General features: G+C 44.6%; 1 protein-coding gene across 6 annotated transcripts in view; it reads left to right on the top strand.

Moving 5' to 3' along the window:
* PTPN13 (protein tyrosine phosphatase non-receptor type 13) overlaps positions 1 to 23,064 on the top strand; it is a 1,388,150-nt gene that overhangs the window by 1,014,361 nt on the left and 350,725 nt on the right. For all 6 annotated transcript variants that reach the window (XM_069630435.1, XM_069630437.1, XM_069630436.1 and 3 more), the window contains 2 exons: positions 2,953 to 3,167; positions 3,266 to 3,364. In XM_069630435.1, the coding sequence (XP_069486536.1) occupies positions 2,953 to 3,167; positions 3,266 to 3,364 (314 nt within the window). The remainder of the gene's footprint in view (positions 1 to 2,952; positions 3,168 to 3,265; positions 3,365 to 23,064) is intronic.

A 23,064-nucleotide genomic window follows, 5' to 3' on the forward strand; every position in this document is an offset into this window, starting at 1 on the left:
GCTGCAGGCTGAATTTGAAAACACCAATAGGAGGTGTGCAGGGGATAGGAAGTCCCGACACCGACAACTCCAACCAACTTATACGTTAACATACAGGAACCCATTTTTACTATAACAGAATTATATCCAGGTTGCTAGCGGGTATTTGTATTCCACTGTTCTGTATAGTAATAGCCATCAATATCCACAACATAAGTAACAGTGTGGCCACCATGGAATTGACCCCCATGCCCACCTTCCATATTTAGATCCCTGGGATGACTCTTAAGAGTAGACCTGATGACCAGTGCACCTCTGGAGTCACAAGTTAACAAATATCTGTACTCCATCGTTGTCTTCTCTATAACTTAATCTATAAGGCCCAAAGGTAACCGTACCTATTTATTGACTTACTAAAGTTACCTGAAGGCATCTTTTCCCTCTCATGAGTCCTTCCCCATTCCAACAGGGACTACTCTAGATTTCTAAGCGCGGACTCGGGGATCAAACCTGTGTCGTCTTGCTTCCAAGGCGAGCACATTGCCGCTGAGCTATCCTCCTGAGACATAGGGTGGAGGACATGCCTGGAACAAGCGTTCTCCACATATTCCTTACTTCATCCTAGGACATTATTCATGAGCTGTGCGTACATGTTTGTTGGCCTAGCCATAGTGCTCTTAGCACTGCCGAACGGGTGTGCCACGTGAGTTCAGAGTGGGCTCCTTGCTGTTGCTGCCATGAACCTGTTGATCTCCACAATGCAACAATCGAAAGCATCCAGATGTGATGGCACAAAGGAGTCTTAAGGTGCCAACACCCCCCCCCCGTCACCCCCACCTCTCCCGTGCTGCAGCACCGGTAGCAGTTCACCCGGATTTCGCTTCTCTTCTGCCCCACCTGGACACATGCTTCCTTTGTGGCTTCTTCTCCTTTCTTGTCCCTGGGGCCAGAGACTGCATACCTCCACCAGGAAGCAAGACTGGCAGCATTGACTGTTAAGTACCAAGGTGACGCCAGTATCTTTCTTACTGATTCCTGGGTGATGACCCACCAACTGCCTTGTGTCGTACCTCAGGGACCTCCCTCCCTCAAGGATGTCCTGCAACAGCATCTGTCCAGAGGAGGATCTGGTTTGTGAATGCCTTGATACTGGTTGGCCGTGATCCCTCCCACAGGCCGAGGGGCTATTGCTGTCATCAAGGTAGGATGTCACTAAATGTGTATGAAGCTGCCCATGCCATAGCCACCAGGGACAGACGGCCTCTAAGTTCTGTGCTGAGTTGGAGGTACTCCCCATCCTTTGTTATGACTGGGTCAAGCCATGGAGGAATGGACGTGGGTTGTCCCGCTGCTACCCAATGTATGAGGGCAGATGGAGCCCAATTCCCTTGAGTTGTCCCTCTCTTTCAGACATTGTATGTACAATTCCTCTGACAACTACACGTCCCAGCAGTCCTGGGAGCTGGAGATGGAGCGTTAAACAGAATTCCCTAACTGCAAGCTTTTGGTAGAATTAACATACCTTAATATTCAAGGAGAAGGCAGATGCCCAACTATACGGAGCACCGTGGAGCTGTGGTCCAAAGCACCAAGCATTTCAAGATGGAGATAATGACCCAGCCCACATTTAAAGACTCAGAACAAACAAGTCATTAGGAATAAAAGTGGCAATTTGCTTGTTGTCTTAAACAGACGGGGGATCAATGGTAAGATTACAGGCCCATTAAGAGGTCTGTGGGGCAAGGACCAATCAAGGGGCCAGAGACTGTTCAAATGCAGTAAAGAGCCATCCAAGGATCTGCTCAAGTTCGCCCTGTGGCCCCGGTGTAAGAAGGGTCAAGGAAACAAAGGGCCTCATTCCGAGTACAGCGCTAACCAATGGCGCTATTAACGCCTTGGTTGACGCCGTACCCGGACCGGCAGCGCCTTGGTGGATGGCGGAATTACCGCCCCATTCCAAGGTTGGCGGGGCGGTAATTCCCCAATCCCCATTTACCCTTCCCCATTCCCATTTTTGCCCCATAGGGCATAATGGGAGTGGGGAAGGCGTTAATTACGCCACCGTAAATTACGGTGGCGTAATTAACATCAAGGTCCCTTAGCGCCATGGATTTTAACACCTGCTAAAAGCAGGTGTTAAAACCTCCATGGCGCAAAGGGAACTCGGAGTATGGCGGTAAGGGACTACCGCCACCGGTCTCGTTAGCGGTGGCCGCTATCCCTTACCGCCATACTCGGAATGAGGCCCAAAGTAATGGACAGATGCTGGGAGGAAGCAAATATGCTACTCGCTGATCCCTGGGGAACCAGGTAGAATGATACTTAGTGGTGACATACTTCCTGGCAGGTGGACATTTACAAGGGCGTGGGGAAAGTGGGCCTGTGGCACAGAGGGCTTAATTGACTGGCAGGGATGATTGAGGCCTCCTGCTTCTGAGGAAGCTCAGAGCTCTGGAAATAGCATGAAGTATAGACCACCTTCTGTATGGCTGAAATGCCCCCTGCCAGGTGCTAACTAACAGAAATAGCATAGTCCCATAGACCGGGGTACATTATTGACATTTTAGGAATGTTATTTCAAAATGTGTATGCACATTCAAAAAGGGACTTCAATAATGCTGATTTCATAATGCTTGGCTCATGTCAAAATGAGGAATTTAATCTCACTGCATACCCTTACTATGTGTTTTAATTCTGTTCACGCCTCTTGATATTCACCCTATGCCCTTAGATGGGACGTCCGCCCCTCTGTTGTACCTCAGGACTTTACATTTCTATTATGTTGAATTATATTATGTAACCTTTTTTAAGTACTGTTTTGGTCTTTTAACCTATTTCAGGGTTTTCTTTTGTTTTTATATGTGGGGTGGTGAGGGTGACAATAGTGACTTTAAAACCCTTTGTGGGCAGCTGAGCGAAGATCATGCAAAGATCAACTGTCATATGATGTATTTATGCAGATATCTTTTGCAGAAAACACATTTGATGTTAAAGTTGTAAAGAACAGCTCTGGCCTGGGCTTCAGTTTTAGTAGAGAAGAAAACCTCCTTGCCGATCAGCCAGGCTCCAGCATAGTGCGGGTCAAGAAGCTGTTTCCTGGCCAGCCAGCTTCTGAAAGTGGGAAAATTGAAGTTGGGGATGTGATCATGAAGGTGAATGGAGCACCCCTGAAAGGACTCTCGCAGCAAGTTAGTATTCCACCTGCCGGTGGCTCTTTAATGATATAAAAACCGAAATATTCGTTCAGGTATTTCACAACTTTTTTTTAAATCTCTTTTGTGCTTAGGAAGTCATCTCAGCTCTTCGAGGAACGTCCCCCGAAGTCACTTTACTTCTCTGCAGACCTCCTCCTGGAGTTCTTCCAGATATTAACCCATTGATACAGGTAAAACCTTTCAAAGGCTATAAACACAGAATAATAATCACATCTTTTTTCTTTTTCCCATATCTAAACCAAGTCTTGGGCCATCGCTTATTTAATACTGTAAGGCATTTACAGCAAATACATAGTCCACACTTATTATTAGCACAACACACTTGCATCTTTTCATGTTGTGGGCCTATGTTTCTCTGGTTATTTAATTTCAGATGGGTGAGGTTATTCAAATGGAAAGTTAAAAATCAAGATAAACGAAACCTCCCTTAAAGGTGAGGGGGAATCCGTACTCGCCCATAAAACAAACAAAAAATGCAGATCCTTACATGAGACCACCCAAAGCACACCATTGCAAGTAAACTGACCTTTTTAGAAGTTGTCCTTTCCCATAACAAGGAGTCCAATGCATTCACAATTTAATAGTTGTCACAGATTGCCTTACAAAATATCTCTCTTAAGTGTGGTTTAAGAGTGTTTATTGAACACAAGATAAGATATTCAAACTTGTAATGGATTGATTTGGGGTTCGGGCACACTAGTGCTTCTCTTATATTTCCATGGACTTCCACCTTCCTAGCACAGGTGTCTCTAAACCCCATATTATCAACCAGTGATTGTAGACCCTTAATGTCAAAAACTAGATAATGTGAGCGCCTAAATGCCATAGCCTTCACAATCTGGCTCCCTCATGGATTCGTTTGCGGTTCACTATTCTAACACTCCCCAACTCAGCTTAAGGAATGATATTTTTCCAGTATTATGCCTTAGCAGGTACCCAGCTTCTTTGGCTCTCTCACCACCCTCTCCCGTTCTTTTCCCCAATGTTCCTTCTGCCTCTTGTGATGAATCGCAGGATTTGGGCACTTCTCCCTAAGGGGGAGCCTTTCTTAGTGAGGCTAGGGAGGTGAGACTGCTACCCAATAATCCCCATAGTGGTGGCAGTAAGCAAGGCCTCAGAGGGTGAGATTCCCCCCTGAAGAACAGGGACTCCTGTTCCATAGAGGGACTGGCTAAAGCCCCTTTCTCTAACACCATGACAAGACCACCAAGTCAGACCACTGTGTTACTGTCATAATGAATTAATTTCCTCTTGAAAAACAACCCATCATGAATACTGTGAAGAAAAGGAATGGTGGGAGAGTAATAATGATTACTCCCAATACTGTGACGAAGAAGAGTGACCTGAGGATGCAGAACATTGATCAGACAGAGATGACAGACTAAGACCCTATGCTGTGGAGGATCCAGCAACCTGTAATAAAAACTGAGGAAGAACTCCTCTTAGCATCAGACAGGAAAGAAGCCGGGAGCTTCAAACCAGTCCAGACGTGCTGGACTACAAGAACGGACAAGCCTCCATCGGGAGGAAGGAAGAAGGTGCTGCTGGCCAGAGACTGCAAAGGAGACAGAGGCTGATGAGCAGAGGGGAAGGAAACCCTAGGAGGAAGAAGCAGATGAGCGTTGGCGTGCGCCTGGAGGGGTGGACTAGTGGTTCCGACAACTGTGCTGAGACCATCGAAGCCTAGAAGCCGCAGAGGCACGGAGAAAAGCAGAACGCTTACGGACTGGGAGTGTGAAGAAGAGGCATTATCTGATACACAAAGACTTGAAGAAACAGTAATATTAAGAGTAAGGACAATACTCAGAGGGATTCATTCTCCCGATTAAATCTAGGAAAAGAAGGACTTTCACAGGCATTGAAGAGAGGCTTTTGCCCAGCATTCCTAAAATGCACAAGGCTAAAGAGGAAAGGCCTAACAGGAGAGCAAGCAGGGGAAAGAGCCTGGGAAAAGTCCCCTACAGGAACTACATCATTTACTTAAAAATATAGCTCAACAGTATCTGAGAATCACATATTAAAATCGCATAAAAACCAAGGAAGAACATCTAGAGAAGGGAGTCATTCTCCAAGATTTGTGTTGTGTTTGCATAGTGTTAGGGACAGAATAGCTTAGAGTCAGACGGAAACTATTTACTTTTGGACTTCACTACAGTCCATTTTTTCTTATTATTTAAATAAGTGTAAAATGAAAAAAAATGGTCTGCCGCCTCCTTCTGATTGAACACACTCTGCTCCGCTCCTCTTCTCCCTCTCTCTACTCCCCTTTCTATCTCTTCCTGCTCCCTTAGTCTGTCCCTCCAGTGTTCACATATTCTGTTCCCCCCCTTTCCTCTCCCCTCTTTTTTTCCCTTCTCTCTCACCTCCCCACTATCCTCTCTTCCCTGTCGACTTTCTTTCCTCTCTCACCTAGTGCCTCTCACGCAACCCACCAAACAATCACAGCCTCATTCTCACTATATGCTACCACTATCTCGTACACCCAAGACGTCACCTGCAAAAATCTCCAACACAAACTCCTCAATTGTGAGGTCCCAGTGCCGAAATCCTGCAAGAGCAAACGAGTAGTCCTCCAGACCCCCAAACCAGTTCTCCCAGCAGTCAATTATAACAACTGCTGAGGTAGCCAGACCGGGGGAAAGGGGAAGTGGATAAAATAACATATGTTCAGGATTCCTCCTTAAATACCCTCAACTTCGGAATGTCTCAGGATTCTGGAAAACCTGCAAATGAATACATTACAGGTTACAAAGTCCTTTAGAAAATTACCTTAACTTACTCTTAATATTACTGCATCCTCAGCCCTTTGCATTACGTGACTGCCTTCACCCCAAGCTTGAAGGCGACTAAAGGAATTAAAGATTGTTAATTTGAACTGCTGCACAGCTCTCACTGTGGCTGAAAACTCACTGCTGACTCCCTGTAGTTTTTTCCAGAACGTGGCCTTGGATGCTTGCAGTAATACTTTATTCTGCCCAGTTTCCAACTGTTGCTTCAATTAACTGCTGACTCCCTATAATGTTTGCTGAACCTTTAGTTTGGTTTGTTCTATGTAAATAAATTCTCAGCTGCTCCATATACAATGGTTGCTTTAAAACCTTTGCTTCAACTTTAATGGAAACTAAATACAATGTGTTACACAACTAATGTCTGTTGTGAACTGGAAGGTGATATTTCACAATGTTTTAAAAAATGCCCCTATGCGTTTGTCCATGCGCTAATTCTGTTCTTAAACTCTGAAAACCCAGCCTCCTCTGACTGGGAGACTGAGAACTTGAGTCTTCCACTGTACTCCTTATGCGCTATGCTTTCAACTGAATTCTAATGTATACAGAGCTGGTAACGTTGATTTCACAGAGCGCTGCTCTCAGGAATCGAATAAACAGCTGACCAGCCGTCACTGTTTATAATTTCTTCAGCGCTATGTGGCTCTGAAGGGAACACGATACGGCTTTTATCAAATACAGTAGCCACGCTGGATCACGTCGCAAGGTACCTTTCTTTAATGTTACACGACACAAGCCTGCAAGCTTGCAACAAACGAAACAAAAACATTTCCTAACTCCACGTGCAAGGCCTTCTGGAGCTACTCGCATTCACAGCTGATGTCGGAGTGCACCCAGCTTCATAGCTTCATTCCGAGCTCTGCCAGAACACACACGCGCAACTTCATGTCATGCAATGACTTTAAAACAGTTCAATTTCTCATTCTACACAAGTACCGTTTTTCAATGAAACTAAATGTTCTTCCATTTAGATCATAACCTGAACTTTTAAACAGTGTTAAGGGAAATATTCACTTCCTGTAGTTGCTTTTGAGATTATTTCTTTTATCTCTTTGAACATTTCCTTATGTAAACATTTCTGGCACTATCTGAGTTTTGGTTCTTTGGCTTATCCTGTAGGTTATCTTGACATTGGGTTTTTCTCTGGTTTCTCAATGTAAAAAATTGAGCTCTTCAAAGCTGTGACCTCTTGAGCTGGTCTTGAATGAAAGGCAGTTTAGAACCTCTCCTGAGGTTCCAAACTGCATCACAATTGTCTTAAGCTAATTACTGCTGAGTGGGAAGTTCTCCATCTTGGACTGGGACAATAGTAGCTGGCTGATATTATGGTTAAGGAAAAATTATATGTATTCAAATAGGTACAAAAATTCCTATTCACACATACCACATCTTACTCCACTAATAGGAATATTGATATATAACATAAAAGAAGGATAAGATGGTAAACTTTCTCTACTTGAAACCCTCTTTCTCCCCCATCAATTAGAAACCTCTGAAAGATTTTCCAGGCACTACAAGTCTTGACAACATGGACTGCGTGCAACATTCCGAATTTCAAAAAACATTCTTGTTTTATTCAAAATATAAAACATAAAAACTACCCTCACCTAACACAGTGTAAATACTACCACTAAAACCTACAAAATCTAAAAAGCTAGGCTTCAAATTAAACACGTACCCAAGACACAAACAAAATCACATTTCACAATACATAGAAAAAACCTAAATGTGTCAATAAAACAACATATAATCCCACATGTTTCTGTTCTTCAAAGCCCCTTTCGGGCGAACATTCTTCAGGGGAAACTTTAAAACATCCACAATTCTTCTCAATACCGTGTTGAATGGGTAGTTTCAGGCAAATAGCCTGCAAGGAAAAGAAAAGAGGAAACTAATCAGACCCACAGGGGAGGGGGTAAATGTTGTGTATTTAATCACGTGCCCCTGTGGCTTACACTATGTAGGCAAGACCAATAGACAATGTAAAGTCCGTATGGTGGAACATCGGAGCTGCATTAGAAATCAAGTGATTACAGCCCCTTTGGTAAAACATTTCCTTGACCAGAAACATGGCTGCAATGAGTTTACGTGGATCATATTGAAAAAAGTGCATGGCCACAGTAAAGCTGAGACAGAACAGAAACTGTTGAATCTGGAACAGAAAATTATTTTCAAACTGCAAAGCAATGTGTTGGGGCTTAATGAGAGTATTGATTGGCATGTGGTTAGCCAAATATAAAGACTTGATTTACCTTTTTCATGATAAATGTTGCAATTGTGATCTTGTATGATCTTGTGCATTTATGAGCATGCATTTTTTTGCCAAGAATATATTTATAATTTCAATATGCCTCCGACTGACATCTGCATTGTTGTTTTGGCTGTTCTTGATTGTTTTTGTGCCCCTTTTTGTGCACCCATTCCCTCAACACTGTTTTTTTGTTGCTGGGCTGTTTCATGCAAATATGGCCGCCGTGTTTGTTAGTTAGTAATAGTTTTCACCATGATGAGGCTAGCCAGTACCGAACTGAATTGTGTAGTACCTTTTTAGTGTTTACAAGGAAGATGTGAGCGTGTTACGCTCAGGAGAACACTGGTGCACTTGATCTAAACGCGTGCGGGTGCCGCATGGCTTGTTTAAACCCTGCGAGTTATTAGCAAGGAGTATGCCATTCTGAAAATAGAGGTAAACATGTTGACTTTGAAATATACGAGTCACGTCACGTTTGGGGTTGGTATTTCTATCCTTGCTTTACCGCACTTTCCTTTGCCAAGTAGACGGCTGTTTTGCATGACCACTTGCCATTCTGTGACGGTCAGCATGTGAACACTAAATCCTCTTTTGTGGAGTATCCTTTTGGATGGCACCACTTTTGTATGCATGACCGTGGTTGGTGTACATGTGGGATCCTTTTGGAACATTTGGAGGCTTTAACTTCTAGCACCTGGTTTCCGTGGTACATCGGTGCATGTTGCTGGTTTTGTCGGTTAGTGATCGCCCCGTTTTATATTACAGATTGATACTGTGTCATTGTTGTAGTCATCTGTGGACTGGATTCGGTTGTCTGAACAAGGGAGTTCTTCCCTGTGCCCTACGTTGTGGGTTTCTTCACTTTCGTGAAGGTAATTTCTGTCATATTTTTAACATTTTTGACTGTTATTCTGTAATGACCTTTGGCTGTGACAGTATGGATGGCTCATTGGCAGTTTGATGTGTCTACCCTAGGTGTGACGATATCTCGGCGGATTGGGACACCTTTTGAAGAGTTTTGGTTTTTCAATGAAGAAAAATTAGCTTATCAGTCATTCACGGACGTGCATTGAAGGTTCACCATATTAAGGTAAATCTAAGTGGTCTGATTTGATTTTTAGACCTTTCTGTGGAGCTGCTCCCTTTTTTGAGCCGTTTCCACTTTTACATTTGGTAATACCCCCTCCCCTGTGGGTCTGATTAGTTTCCTCTTTTCTTTTCCTTGCAGGCTATTTGCCTGAAACTACCCATTCAACATGGTGTTGAGAAGAATTGTGGATGTTTTAAAGTTTCCCCTGAAGAATGTTCGCCCGAAAGGGGCTTTGAAGAACAGAAACATGTTGGGATTATATGTTGTTTTATTGACACATTTAGATTTTTTCTATGTATTGCGAAATGTGATTTCGTTTGAGTCTTGGGTACGTGTTTAATTTGAAGCCTAGCTTTTTAGATTTTGTAGGTTTTAGTGGTAGTATTTACACGGTGTTAGGTGAGGGTAGTTTTTATGTTTTATATTTTGAATAAAACAAGAATGTTTTTTGAAATTTGGATTGTTGCACGCAGTCTATGCTGTCATGACTTGTAGTGCCCGGAAAATCTTTCAGAGGTTTCTAATTGATGGGGGAGAAAGAGGGTTTCAAGTAGAGAAAGTTTACCATCTTATCCTTCTTTTATGATATAAGGAAAAATTATAAACACAACCAATACAACCCTCCCTAGCAGTAATAACTACTAATGCCACCTAGAAATACCTAAACTATCGCCTCCTGTTACCCGGGGACCGGACATCAATGATCTGTCCTCTACCTGGTCTCTTGGTCTACCACCCCACTTCCTGACCTCAACTTAACACCCTTTTCCCTTTACCGGTCTTTCATACTCCTCTCCTTCTTTTTCTATCCTCACCTCACTCCTCCATTAGTCCGGCATCTCACCTGACCCTAAGGGCCAATGTGTTTGCTCTTTCCTCGTGGGATGAGTTTAACAGTGCAAGTCTTTATAAACACCTTTAGGCCCGCCCCTTTTTCTTGCAGGACATTCAAGTCTGGTTTTGGGTTCTTGATGGTTCAATGTTCTCTCAGTCCTGCTGTTTTCAAACGCTGCAGTGAGTATTGTTAGCACTTGTCAATAATCTTGAAGAGAAAAGGCAGTGCAATTGAATTTAAGAATATCAACTTGTAAGCTATTACCACTTCTTGTTATAGGACTACCGCCAGAAGCCTGCCATTTGTTCTATTAACTAAGTCGCTTGCTGTGGCTTTGAACTCCTGCGTCCCATCAACAAATAATCCAATAAGGAAACCAGGCAGAAAAGGTATAGAATATGTTTATTTGCATGCAGTTGTGCAGAAATGAGCAGGATAACTGAGGAATAGTATTCCATCCCAAAAATGTGACCGTGATTACAGAAATCTCAGGGTTTTACACAAAGAGCCTTATACAGAAAAATCACTATTATGCATTTAGTCCCTTACATTGACTATGAACTTCCTAACGGTACATCCTCCGACCTTGGAGTCCATGGATTTACGGCACCATTCAAGGCCTGCAGAAGCTTAGCCTACCCCGTGATATGACCTACCACCTTTGACATATTTTTCCATCCTAAGAAATACAGCCTGAACTGGCAATTCTGGTATACGTGGCTCTCATTCTGGTTTTCAACTGGCATAGCCTTCCTTCAATAATGATGACGTTGAGCTGGGGAAAAGAATTTGCTGGAGCCCTGGACAGTGCCAGATGTGACATATGCCCAGCCATTTGGCCTTTCGTGTACATGGTAACAAATCGTTTTTTTCTCTGTCCAACCTCCCTTAATATGGCTGTGAATGCCACAATATCTGCTATCATGGCTGCAGCTTTGCTCTGTCAATGGCTGATGCAGAAATTAATACTGTCCACTTCAACAGTTCCCCTACTTTGTACTTTCTAGCACAATTCCCAAAGTTATTTCATTCCTCCAACCCTTGCATTTTCTTGCTACTTCCAACCTGGCCTCCTATTCCTATTACTGACTGTCCAGCTTATTGGTGTGTTAAAAAGTGTCGAGTGCATTTAATCAATTAAGACATTTCATTAAAGATCAGCCATAAACATTAGTTTCTGAGTTTCATCTCATGTGTGCCCTCTTTTGGGATTAAAATATTTCGTTTTTATATAATTAACTGTCAATGGTATAATTTGCTTGTTGGCAATGCAAAGGCAGTCCTCCCAACAGTACCAAAGGCAGCACCAGAGTATTAATGAGCAGGAGAACACAATTATCTTTGGAATGGGCAGAATTATCGATGTGTAAGAGTCGGATACTTAAAGCCAGTTGATCACATGACATATCACATCAAATGTAGTTCAGAAGATTACTATGTGGTGTGCTAATTCAAAGGAAGGTTCCTCTCAATTATACATAGCTTCTATCACACAAAAATGTTTCCCTGTAGCTAATAGACAAATTATTAGCAGAGGTACACCAACTAAGTTCTCGAATCAATAGGCAGTCCAATCAAACTCTATATTAAACTTTAAATACATTTCATAGTTCATCAAAGCAGATCAGTACTACCACATGACTCGCGAACATTGAAATCAAAGAGACCATTACATCTGTGATGAAGGTATAGTATCGAGCAGTAGACACAGACACATTGAATACAAGCTTTGAAAACCTTTAGTTACACTTTTGTTCGCGATGGTGGAATTCCAAACTAGCCCTAACTCTAAAATTGGAGTAATCTTGACCATTAAACAATAACAAATACATCCAAGTCAGTCAGGTCAAAATAAAAATGCCTATACTAAGAAAACCTAACCTTGCCCTCTTTCTTAGAATAACAAATGTGTCAAGGGAATGCAAAAATGAAAATAGCGTCTCAAAAGGAAATGTCAGAATGGCTTCAGCACCAACTGCCTTCCCCAGGTTCAATCCCACAGAGTCTAGAGAGTCTCTCAAAAAACAAAGGATGGGTGGATGGCACATTTCTGTCAGTCTTGCACACTTTGGCTGACTGGTACAATTCAACAGTTCAATCTTAGGCTCTCAACTTCTGGTAGTTCAACCACTTCTTTAGGCTTTGCCCCGCCCGCTTTTGTTCAATATTCAGTTTGTGTATTCTAAATGTCTCACAGTTCTGCACAAGCTTCCCTCTGCCGGGCTCAAGTCTGTCTCTCATTCGTGGGGGTTCCCTTGCCCTCGTTTTATCTTTTATATCTTTTCACTGTCGAAGACTTTCGGACTGCAAGGAATTTACATAGACCTCTGCATAACCACTTCAACCTTTTTCAACAATCCTTCCATTCACAATCTTCTCTTGCAGCACCAATGCCTCTTGGTGCTTGTAGTTTTTATTCTCTTTCACTTGCCTTCTTGGTCTATTTCCAAAGTTCTGATATTTTACTTTTGCCCCCTTGGCATATTTCAAGTTCACAAATGTTGCTTTTCTCTTATTCAGCTTTCTTTCCTTATAGCTGTTTCCTTTGGACTCTGCTCGTAATATCTTTCAATAGTCATAACATTTCACAGAGACTTTTGAATGTTTGACTTCATCTGGCAGGACCACTCTGCTACTTTGTATCCTTGTCTTTCAACAATTGTACTCCTACGCCCCGTCCCCTTTTCTCCATACTTATGCAACATTCCGTCCTTCGTGACGGAAACGGAGCACTTTTGTTAAAAAGCATAAAAAATTGAAAATGTTTGTCCTTCTATTTTTACGTGGGGCACTGCACGTGGCTGTGACCCCGCCTTCCTAAGCTCTCCCCCACATATCGCCCTTCAGTCCTTTTCTCTGCACTGTCAGGGCTGGACGCACTTGCATCACCGGGAATTTTTTCTGTATTCCTTTTGTCCTTCCTGGGATTCGTTTCCTGTTCTTTATGCGAACGTTGCTTTGCAAGGGCGGATCCCCATTCCCTCTGCTTGGAGTGTCTGGGCTCAGACCATCGCTGGGACTCGTGCTTCTACTGCGACTCCCTCTCCGTCCGGGCACTCCAACGTCGTCTTCTTCGGTGGGAGGACGTGTTTCAGCGCGTTCCTCCTCCTCATTTCCAGCTTTTCACTGACGAAAAGAAGAAACGCCCGGTAAATTATTTACTTTTATGGTTCACCGGCCAGGGGACACCGTCCCGGGGTCTTCCAGGTCCGGGAGGGACGTGCGTAGCTGTCTCAGCAGGGGTTCCTATGAGGTGAGGTACCTCGTAGGCCTAATAGGCGCACCAGAGTTTTCTCAGAGGGTTCCCACAGCGGACCTGCCAAAACCGCACAACGTTCCGAGGGTCACCTGTTAGGTGCTAAAGTTCAGCCGAGTTCGTCTGCGGCTCTGGATACTGGGGTTCATCCTGAGGTCTCTATTTATTTTTCGAGCTTTCCACACTGACACCGGGGTACGCCCTGAGGTCTCCATTTCTGGAGCTTTCCGTACCAAGCCATGGCTTGAGGCCCCTTTTGAGGGAGCTATTAATACTGGGGTGAAACCCGAGGTTCCTCTTCTTTAGGCTAAGGTCACTACCAACAGAACCGAGAGACCGGCTTTGAAGGTCTTGTCTGTGAGGTGGATTCCTCAACATTCCCTTGCTCAGGGTGGCATTGATACCGGTTCTGTCGAGGGGGCAAAGGGGTGGTAACGGACCATAACTCCTCCAATACTGGCCCGGCCGAGGTACCTCCTCTGGAGGCTAAATTTGGGGCAATCTCTAAGATGACTAGTAAACATCTGAGGCCTCCCAGTACCGGCTCTGCCAAGGATCCTTGTGTCAAGGCTAAGGTGTTGCTTAAGTCCCCTGACTCGCCTGAGGAGACAATTGCCTCATCTATACATGTGACGCAGTTCTCTTCAGGTGTCAACAAAATGGCGGCCCAACCGCCTTGGTCTACGGTGGCCATTTTAGACACTTCACGACATCTGGTGCTACGAGCATTTCTTTTGGGGCTGAGCAGCTGTTTCCACGCCTTGTGGATAACAAAAACCCGTTCCGCCCTTCTTATGACTTGCGAGCTTGGGCACTTCTGCCTCATACAGTCTTGCTTCCTCCTTCTTCTGCTCCACTGGTCTATGTGGACCTGGCCGCTGGTGGGCCTTCCTGGCAACCATCCTCCTTGCGTTCTTGGGGTTATGCCCCTTATGAGCGGCCTCTGCCTGCCCCAAAGCCAAAACCTTTCTCTGAGAATGCATTTTTTGGGATGTTTCCGATGCTCATGCACTCTGACCCCATGATGGAGTATTTAAAGGGTCTTTTCAAGGAAATTTACCATGAACCTCCTGTTCCGCCTTCTTCCCCGGCTGTTCCTACGCATCCGACTGTGGTTCCACCTCTTCCTCTTGGCTCACCTCTGACTCTTCCTCCTCTGCCTCCGTTGTCCCCTATAGAGAGGGCGCCGGCAGAGTGGGATAGCACTTTAAAACCTGAGGCGATGCACGAGGCGGACCAAGCGTCCATTTCCGCTTCATCGGATGACCCTTAAACTGATCAGGATAGCGATGAGCAGCCCCGCTCTGAGAGCATTCCATGACCGGGTCTTGGATATGATGGTTCTCCTTGAGGGGGTGCTTTCGGGAGCATTTACTCTGTTGCCTCAAGAGCGCACCGACCTGCTCCTCCAGAAGGATTTTTTGGCTGAGGCATGTAAAACCCCACACCGGGCTACACGTCAGCAAAATAATTTCGTGCATGCTGGCTCTTCCTCTTGCACGTCAGAAAATGAGGTGTACTCCTCTGGCTCTGTAGAGCTTTTAGTCTCAGGCTTCGGATTCCAAGATGATCCCAGGTCCGTCCTGCATAGACCTGCCATGGTGGTCCTCGACCAAAAATCTTTCCATGGGGGCTGCTTTTCAGGAGCCCTACCCACAAGTGACGATTACCGCAAACTCCTCCCTTCTGTGGTGGGGGCCCGACGCTGGATCATCTCCAGGTTTTTGATCTATGGACACATCAGAACAGGCAGTTTCATATCAACTATTTGAAACTCCTGGCTGTTTTTCTGGCGCTAAAAGCTTTTCAGCCTTCCATCACAAACAAGGTGGTCCGTATCTGCACGGACAAGTATGTGGCAATGTTTTATATCAACAAGCAGGGTGGCACCAAGTCACCTCGCTATTCAGATTTGGGCATGGGCCATCCAGCACAACATTTGGCTGCTGACTGTACACATTCTGGGTCACTTCAATGTGACTGCAGACTCACTCAGCCGCCAGACAGCAGCCAGCTACGAGAAGTGAACACAGAGGTTCTTTCCACCATTTTTCACTAATGGGGAAATCCAGAAGTGGACCTTTTTGTGACTTTTACAAACAAGAAACATCCTATTTATGCTTCCAGGAACTGTCTCGAAGTCTCCTCCCTAGGGGACGCTCTCGAGATCTGTGGTACAACATGAAGGTCTATGCTTTCCCGCCACTTCCTGTCATTCATCGGTCACTCTGCAAGCTCAGGAATACATCGAATTGCACTCGCCTGTTCATAGCTCTTTGGTGGCCAGCCAGATTCTATTTCTCAGAACTTCAGCATCTGTCGATTCTTCCTCCAATCAGACTGCCGTTGATTCCTGACCTGCTTCACCAGTGCGATCACCAGATGTGGCACCACTCCCCACAATCGCTCAGCTTGGCGGCCTGGTGTCTGATTTCCGGTCATTAACGCAGTTTAACTTGTCCAAGAACAATATGCGCATTATCCAATCGGCCAGGAAACCTTACACAATGTCTCAATATAGGAGCAAGTGGCTCAGTTTTTGCCACTGGTGTTTAGCTAGGCAGCTGGACCCCAGGCGTGCTACGATTGACATGAGGCTTTCATTCATATCTAAAGCCTCCATCCATGTCTTGTCTTGGAGGACTTACTTCTCGGCTATTACCGCCTACCTGTCCACTGACAGCTGTTCCTTTTCTTTGACAAATCCAGTAATTAAAAGCCATTTTGCGGGTCTATTACATATTTTTCCACCGGTACGCAATCATCCTCCCAATTAGGATTTGAATGCCTTATGCCATAAACCATTTGAACCCATGGCCACTACTGATCTCAAATACCTTTCTTGGAAGGTCGCATTTTTGATTGCAGTGACATCAGCAAGGCGAGTAAGCGAGCCCGAAGCTCTGTCTGTGGGACATCCGTTCCTCACCTTCCATAAGGATAAGGTTGTGCTCCACACTCATCCTTCTTTCCTGCCTAAAGTGGCTACCGATTTTCATTTGAATCAATCTATCGCATTACCTGTCTTTTTTCCGAATCCGGCCTCAGAGGCAGAGAGAGTCTTACACAACTTAGATGTCAGGCAAGCCTTGAAGTTTTACCTCGACAGAACAAGTGAACTCAAGGGCTCCTCACAACTCTGTCACATTCAGAGACCTGAAAGGGAAACCTGCTTCAAAGGCTACTATCTCCCGATGGATTGCCTCCGCATTTCTGAAGCATATACCTATCGGGGCCTTCAACCTCCGAAGGGCATTCATGCCCATCTTGTACGTGGCAAAGCGGCTGTTGTTGCCTTCCAGAAGTATGTTCCCTGGGAAACCATTGCCAAGGCGGCTACGTGTGCTTCACCATCAGCTTTTTGTAAGCATTACTGCTTGGACCTGAGCTCCAGAACTGATGCCCAATTTGGCCATGCTGTTCTGAAGAACTTTTTTCAGTAAAAAAGTTTTCATCTACCCGTATTACCTGTGAGGTGTGCTTGGGAATCTCCCATAAGTATGGAGGGAAGGGGACGGGACATAGGAGTATAACAAAGTTACTCCCCATAGTGACTACTTTATTCCCAGTCCATAGTCCACTTTCCTCCATATGCCCGCCGCCCTCACTAATAAGTATCCTCTATTATTGCTTAAATGGTTGCAGACCTGGCGATAGAAAAGGACTGAAGGGGGTTGAGCGGGGCAGAGCTCAGGAGGGAAGGGTCGCGGCTACGTAATAGGACAACCATTTTCAATTTTTGATGCTTTTTAACAAAAGTGCTCCGGTCCCGTCCCAAAGGACAGAATGTCCCATAAGTATGGAGGAAAGGGGACTATGGACTAGGAGTAAGGTAGTCACTATGGTGAGTAACTTTGTTATTCTCTTCATCCATGTTTTACCGGCACACGCGCAACCTTCAACTTTCAAATAACAGTCACTTTCCCATTAACATCAGGCAGACTTTTGTTTCCCTCGATAACTCACAGTCTATGTTAATTGGATTTCTTTCATCTCATTTCTGCAGCTCAAGGCCTTTACGTACGCCTGTCCTGCTCCTCCCCAACTTAGCCATTCACCCAGGAAGGTCGCGGGCCGATTTCTGGCAATTTGAAGGTTTCTTTCCTCCGCTCGCTCGGCTTTACTTTTTGAATGCTCATAGCCTCCCGAAAGCATGCAAATCTTGCCTGGTTTTATCTTGATCCTCTCAACTATCGATCAGCCCGTTGGCCTTCCACCTCCCACAGCCTGGTTCACATCAACCTCAGAAGAGCTGTTCCTTCTCGAGCCTCGCTCAAAGTGTCTGTTCCCGCCACCTTTTATCTTCACAGGAAGTGTTAATAAGTGGCAGGTGTACATTGTTAGAGCTACGTGCAGGACTCTGCCTGGCCTCATTACAGGGACAGGGCCAATGCAAGTCAGGGTAGGTAATCCTAACCTCATTACTCATCTTCTTTGGTGCAGTACGTTTGTCATGGTAAAATGGGGAGTGTTATGGGAGTTGTAGCTTCCCATAAAATAATCGGGGATATGGGTTAGATGAGTTGTGGAAAAAGGGGGATACAATATCTCACCATTTGGTCTTTCACCTTCACTCGCTGAGGACCCGCACCCTAGGTGATCCTTCCTCACTTGTCCACCCCCAGTGTCGGGATCCAACAATGATGGCCCTTCCCTGGCCACCTGAGTAATGGATCTCCGGGGACTAGGTTGTGGAACACCCTCTGGTTTTTCACACATCCCATTTGAGCTTATATTTGGGGTGGACACAGATATCATTGAAAAGAAACGTTAGTGTGCTTTCCACATATGTGTTTTGGCTGTTCCTTCCCATCAAGCTTTGCCCACAGCAGTTAATATATGGCCATTCTTTATCTTCTCGGTATATTGGATTTGTGGGGTGTCTCTCGGCTGCAGAGTCTAGTCCATTCCTAAGCCTGACTGGATTCTATGATGGGGAGAACCACCTACAAGCCTCTTTGCATTTACGGTACCCTCGGTACGTGGTGGTTCATATCCCCTGGAATCTTGAAATTAAATGATATTTTATTTATATCGCGCTCGTACACAAGTGTTTCAGAGCGCAACCCTAATCTTGACCTCGCAGGTGTGTTTGTGTACCACAGCTTGTCCAGATTCCCAGAGTCATCTGACATCTTGAGGAGCATCTTCCTCGGTGGGCCAAAATTAGTATACAAGCAACCTGCTCCTTCGATGTCACAGTGCCAGCTTGCAAACTTCCATGCACGTCTCCACATCCATAACATCGCTGGGACTCCCAAATGTTCCTTCAGCTCTATATGCAAGCACTGGTGGTTGCGGTCATCATGGATTGATCTCAGCTGATTGTTTAGGTAATCTTGGACATTTCCGCACAGGATGTCCTGGTTGATCTTCCGGTCTGCATCTGCGATGTTGGAAATGAGACTCATTAGCACACTTTACACCTTGCTGCCAATGTCTTCCATAGCATGTAATTCCTCTAGTTCACATCTGTCAATTATGATACTGTCACCAGTTCCATTATGTTTCTGCCCTCCTCGTGAATGCGTCCCCTATACATTTTCAAAGCGTAGGCCACTGAATTAACCCCATCCCAGATACTTCCTTTGCATTTTTTCATCTAATAACCTGTCCTTCAGTTTGCCTAATCAAAAAGCCACACCTGTTGAACAATTTGAAAAGTGAAATATTACTTGAAAGCTCAATATGGGCAAAACAAAGTGCACTGAACTGAGGATAGTATTTGAAAAGCCGGTTGTGGTTGTATTATGATCCCTTTTTCAGGATGTTTGGCTTGGCAATGTGGTCAAGATTACAGTATGAATATTTGTCCTTTAAAATGAGTCTGCAGTGGACATCATCCCACATAAAATATTGTTTTACTGTCAGTTCAGTGTGTTTTTTTAAAAGCTACCTATAACACTGTCCTTCGGCACCTCTCCCCTCACTGAAAGGCACTCAGATGCTTGGTGCCACCATAGTTTCCACCTTTTCATTAAAGATGGGCGATAATGTTGCTCACCTGTGAAATGATCACTACTCACATCTGCTACTTGCTGTCCATCTGCTGCACGGCTTGGCTGTGTAGACATCCTATATCCAAAAAATACACCTGTTAAGAGAAATAGTCTGTTAGCTTGTACTTCTAAGTTGGTCTAGGCAACCCTATTTCATGAACCACCCTTGGCATTTCCACAGTTTTCACTATATTTTTCTGAGTAACTGTCACAGGTGGCCACAATAACACACCAACTCCCAGTTGATGTTAAAGGGTTTTATTTTCAATTCAGCATAGGGCCTAATGGTCATCCTTCCTTCTTTAACTAAGGAATGGGCAGTTTCACCCTAACCCAGTCGTCCCTTCCCTTCAGATTTTTAATAGTGATCAGTAACCTCTAGTGTCTTAAAGCTATCTGTCTATTGGTGCTGATCTCATGGTAAATGCATTTAGTATCTAGACTTACTCTAGGAACAATCTAGGTGACAGCTATTGGGGAACCCAGTTAGATAGTGCCACTCTGGGCATTGGCCAGATCTTCCATGCCCTTTTATTCTCTTCCCTAGATCTAGCTATCAAATTACACTCCCTTGTCTCCCCCTACACTACTCCCTCCTAGAGTTTTTTCTCTCCCTGACATTCCCTCTTTTCTCCCTCCGCTCTACTGTCGAAACTCCGCCCTTTGATCTTACTCTATGCTACTCTTTCTCTCTCTCCTCTACTTCTACCCAACAGTGTTATGTGCGAGTTGTGGGTGTTTGTGTCAAAGGTGGCCCTCTAACCAGAGTAGTGTAGAGAAAAGGTTTCTTGACTTTCTCTGCAAGGGGGAACTTTTAGCTGACAATAGGCCATTAAGGTCGTGGGTGTCAGAGGGTCTTCTTCATGGGAAAGGGGGGGATACTGTGTCTCATTCAATGAAGCTGTGACGTCTCCCCAGTAGTTGTCTCCTCCCATGTGATCCTCCCTCATATAATTGCCCTCAGGGTCAGGATCAGGTAGCGGCTGCCATACCCTGGCCACATGGGAGGAGGTCACCGCCAGGAAAACAGTGATGTCACATTGGATTCATCACACCCCCTCACTCATTACTCGTATTACCCCTTTCACTCGCATACTTTACATGTACACTCACACCAAGGTACAACTTTGCCTCACCAGCCAATACATAACCTTTTCTATAAACCGACTCCACGCTCCTCTACACAGTATTTCCTTCTCCTGGTCTTTTGGTCCACTTCCACTGCCTCTGACTTCACTCGAGCAACCCACATCTTAGTGTTTTATGTGCCCTACTTTATATTCTCTGTCCTCCTTCCAGTGGCTCTCCCCTTCTGACTCCCCATGCCAATGAATCCATATATTTCCCCCCCTCATTTGTTTGGCCGTGGCAGCCTACTTTCACCAGAGTCAATGCCCTAGTGAGAGTCTGACGGAGCGGTTTGTGTACTGGTTTTTGCATTGTGCCTGCTCTGCATCCCCATCGTAAGTAATGAGTGTTTCTAATGAATTGTGTCCTCCTTCTGAGTCCTCATCTTGATAGGTCCATATCCTGCTTTGCAGTCTAAGAAAACAATTTGACAGACGGTGCAGTGCGGCATTGAGCCGATGTCCCTCAACGGTTGCCATTCCAGTGACCGGACGTGACGTAGAAGACAGTAGGAATAGCACGCAGAGTGCGCCTGTTGTCTCAGTTCAGTTTTTCCACATGCACAGCACGCTTTTAGAATCGTTCGACACGCCTCCGCTAATCTTTCGACAAATTCACTACTCCAGCTAGACCATCTTTCAACTACTCGAAATCCCTTGTAAAAAAGTAAAGCTTTTTCTCCTGTGGCCATTTACTTTCTAACACAAGGGATTGAAACTGTGTGATGTAAGAAACTAAATCTCGACCTCCCTGACGAAGTTCCAAGAACTCCCTGCCCACTTCCAAAGGTACCTGTCACCTATCAAACATCTTTTTAAACTCCTGAAAGATCACCAAATTGCACACATATCGTAATACTTTGGGTCTCCCATTTAAACAGCTTATGAAGGTGTTACTTGTTCTCCCCCTGCTAATTGCTCAGAGGAAAGTTTTAGGACTTTCAAGATACTGCAAGAAGTACTACATCCCAAACCTTCACCTTGTATTTAATTTTATGTGCTTTTAAATATTTTCAAAAATGAAATGGCTGATAAAGTTCTGAGTCTTTATATCTTTCAAATAGTCTTTATATTTGAACTTTTTGTCTTCGGGGATTAACTTGCCCACAGACCACAAAGAGTACATTTTCTCATCAGGCAACAAAGAGTTGTGAGAGACGGAGCTTCTCTCCTTACAGGAACAAACAGTCTATGTCTCCACTGAGTGAGGAAGGTTGCCACGCAATCGTGAGTGAAAACAAAAGGAAAAATAGTTTTGAACGACTGCCAAAACGAGAAGGCTAGCCTTTCAATATAAGCATGCACGCGCGCACGTGCCGTCCATGTCAGGAAGAAGGTGGAATTGACATAGAATGCTACAGAGCCTACTGAAAGGGAAGCTCTCGAGCGGCTCAATATTACGAAGGTCTGCTTACCTTATGAACGCACGCACATACTTTCTTAGTCAGAAAATGAAACTGACTCTGAAAGCTTGGAGTACGCGGAGAACGGAAAGGTCTCCTGTCTAAATTAAACAACTGTGGCTGACTACGCCACTCAAAATTAGCTGCTCTCGATCGAGGCACTGGCACCAGTCAGCAGCACAGCATGGGCTTATTCAGAGCCCGTTAAAATAAAACAAACGTTCACGCACAACATTTACACGGAGCGCATGAACGCTGAAAACAAATAAGGTAATACTGACTAAATGGATATCGGATAGCGGCTCTGTCAGAGTCCCAGCCAGTCAGATGTTCACGTTCAGAGTAAAAGAAAACAAACTTTCTAAAAGATGAAAACGTAACTGAACACAAGCGCTGGATCAAACTGACTTTCTTCCAATTAAATCCAACACTCCAGATCTTAAACAATATATCCTTTCTTTACAGATAGAAGTTGAAGCTTTTAAGTTAAAGTATTTTTTCCAAATTACAATACAATGTTATTTCACATAGCTCTGTCACTTGAGATTTCTTCTCTGGTTGCTGATCTCTTCAAACATGGGAGCTTCCTGAATCCTGACCACCTCAGCTGAACTCTGGACAATGAAAGGCAGTGAATGGAGCTTCCAACTGACCTTGAGGATATCTTAGCCAATCAGATCATTGACTGAACCATCCATTTTGGTTAGAGCAAGTGTCCACACTCTAAATGGAATTGTTAAAGCCCAAACAGGAAAGTGAAATTAAACACATATGATTCTTTCCCAAATCAAAACCTCCATCATTTTCAGAAGACAAATGAATTTCCAATACCCCCTTAAGATAACCCTGGACAGAAATAACCATGACACCATGCTCGCATTGGTCTGGGTAGCATAGTGTGTGGAATCTCCCGATATGTTCAGTTCCTTCCACAGCACAGTTGTTCTCTGCTGTCTCTCCCCCAGTTCGGCCTCATGCTGTTCTTTTGCTCGTCAGCATGCTGGTACTTGTGGGTCCCTATAAGAAACCGAGAAAAACTAGCAAGCAACATGCAAGGCGGGTATGGGGTGAACAACAGTTCTACTGCTCTCATACGGGCAGGCATAGTATAAAGTGAAAGGAA

This window comes from Ambystoma mexicanum, chromosome 6q (assembly GCF_040938575.1).
Source record: "Ambystoma mexicanum isolate Mex_15411 chromosome 6q, UKY_AmexF1_1, whole genome shotgun sequence".
NCBI classification, from domain to species: Eukaryota; Metazoa; Chordata; class Amphibia; order Caudata; family Ambystomatidae; genus Ambystoma; species Ambystoma mexicanum.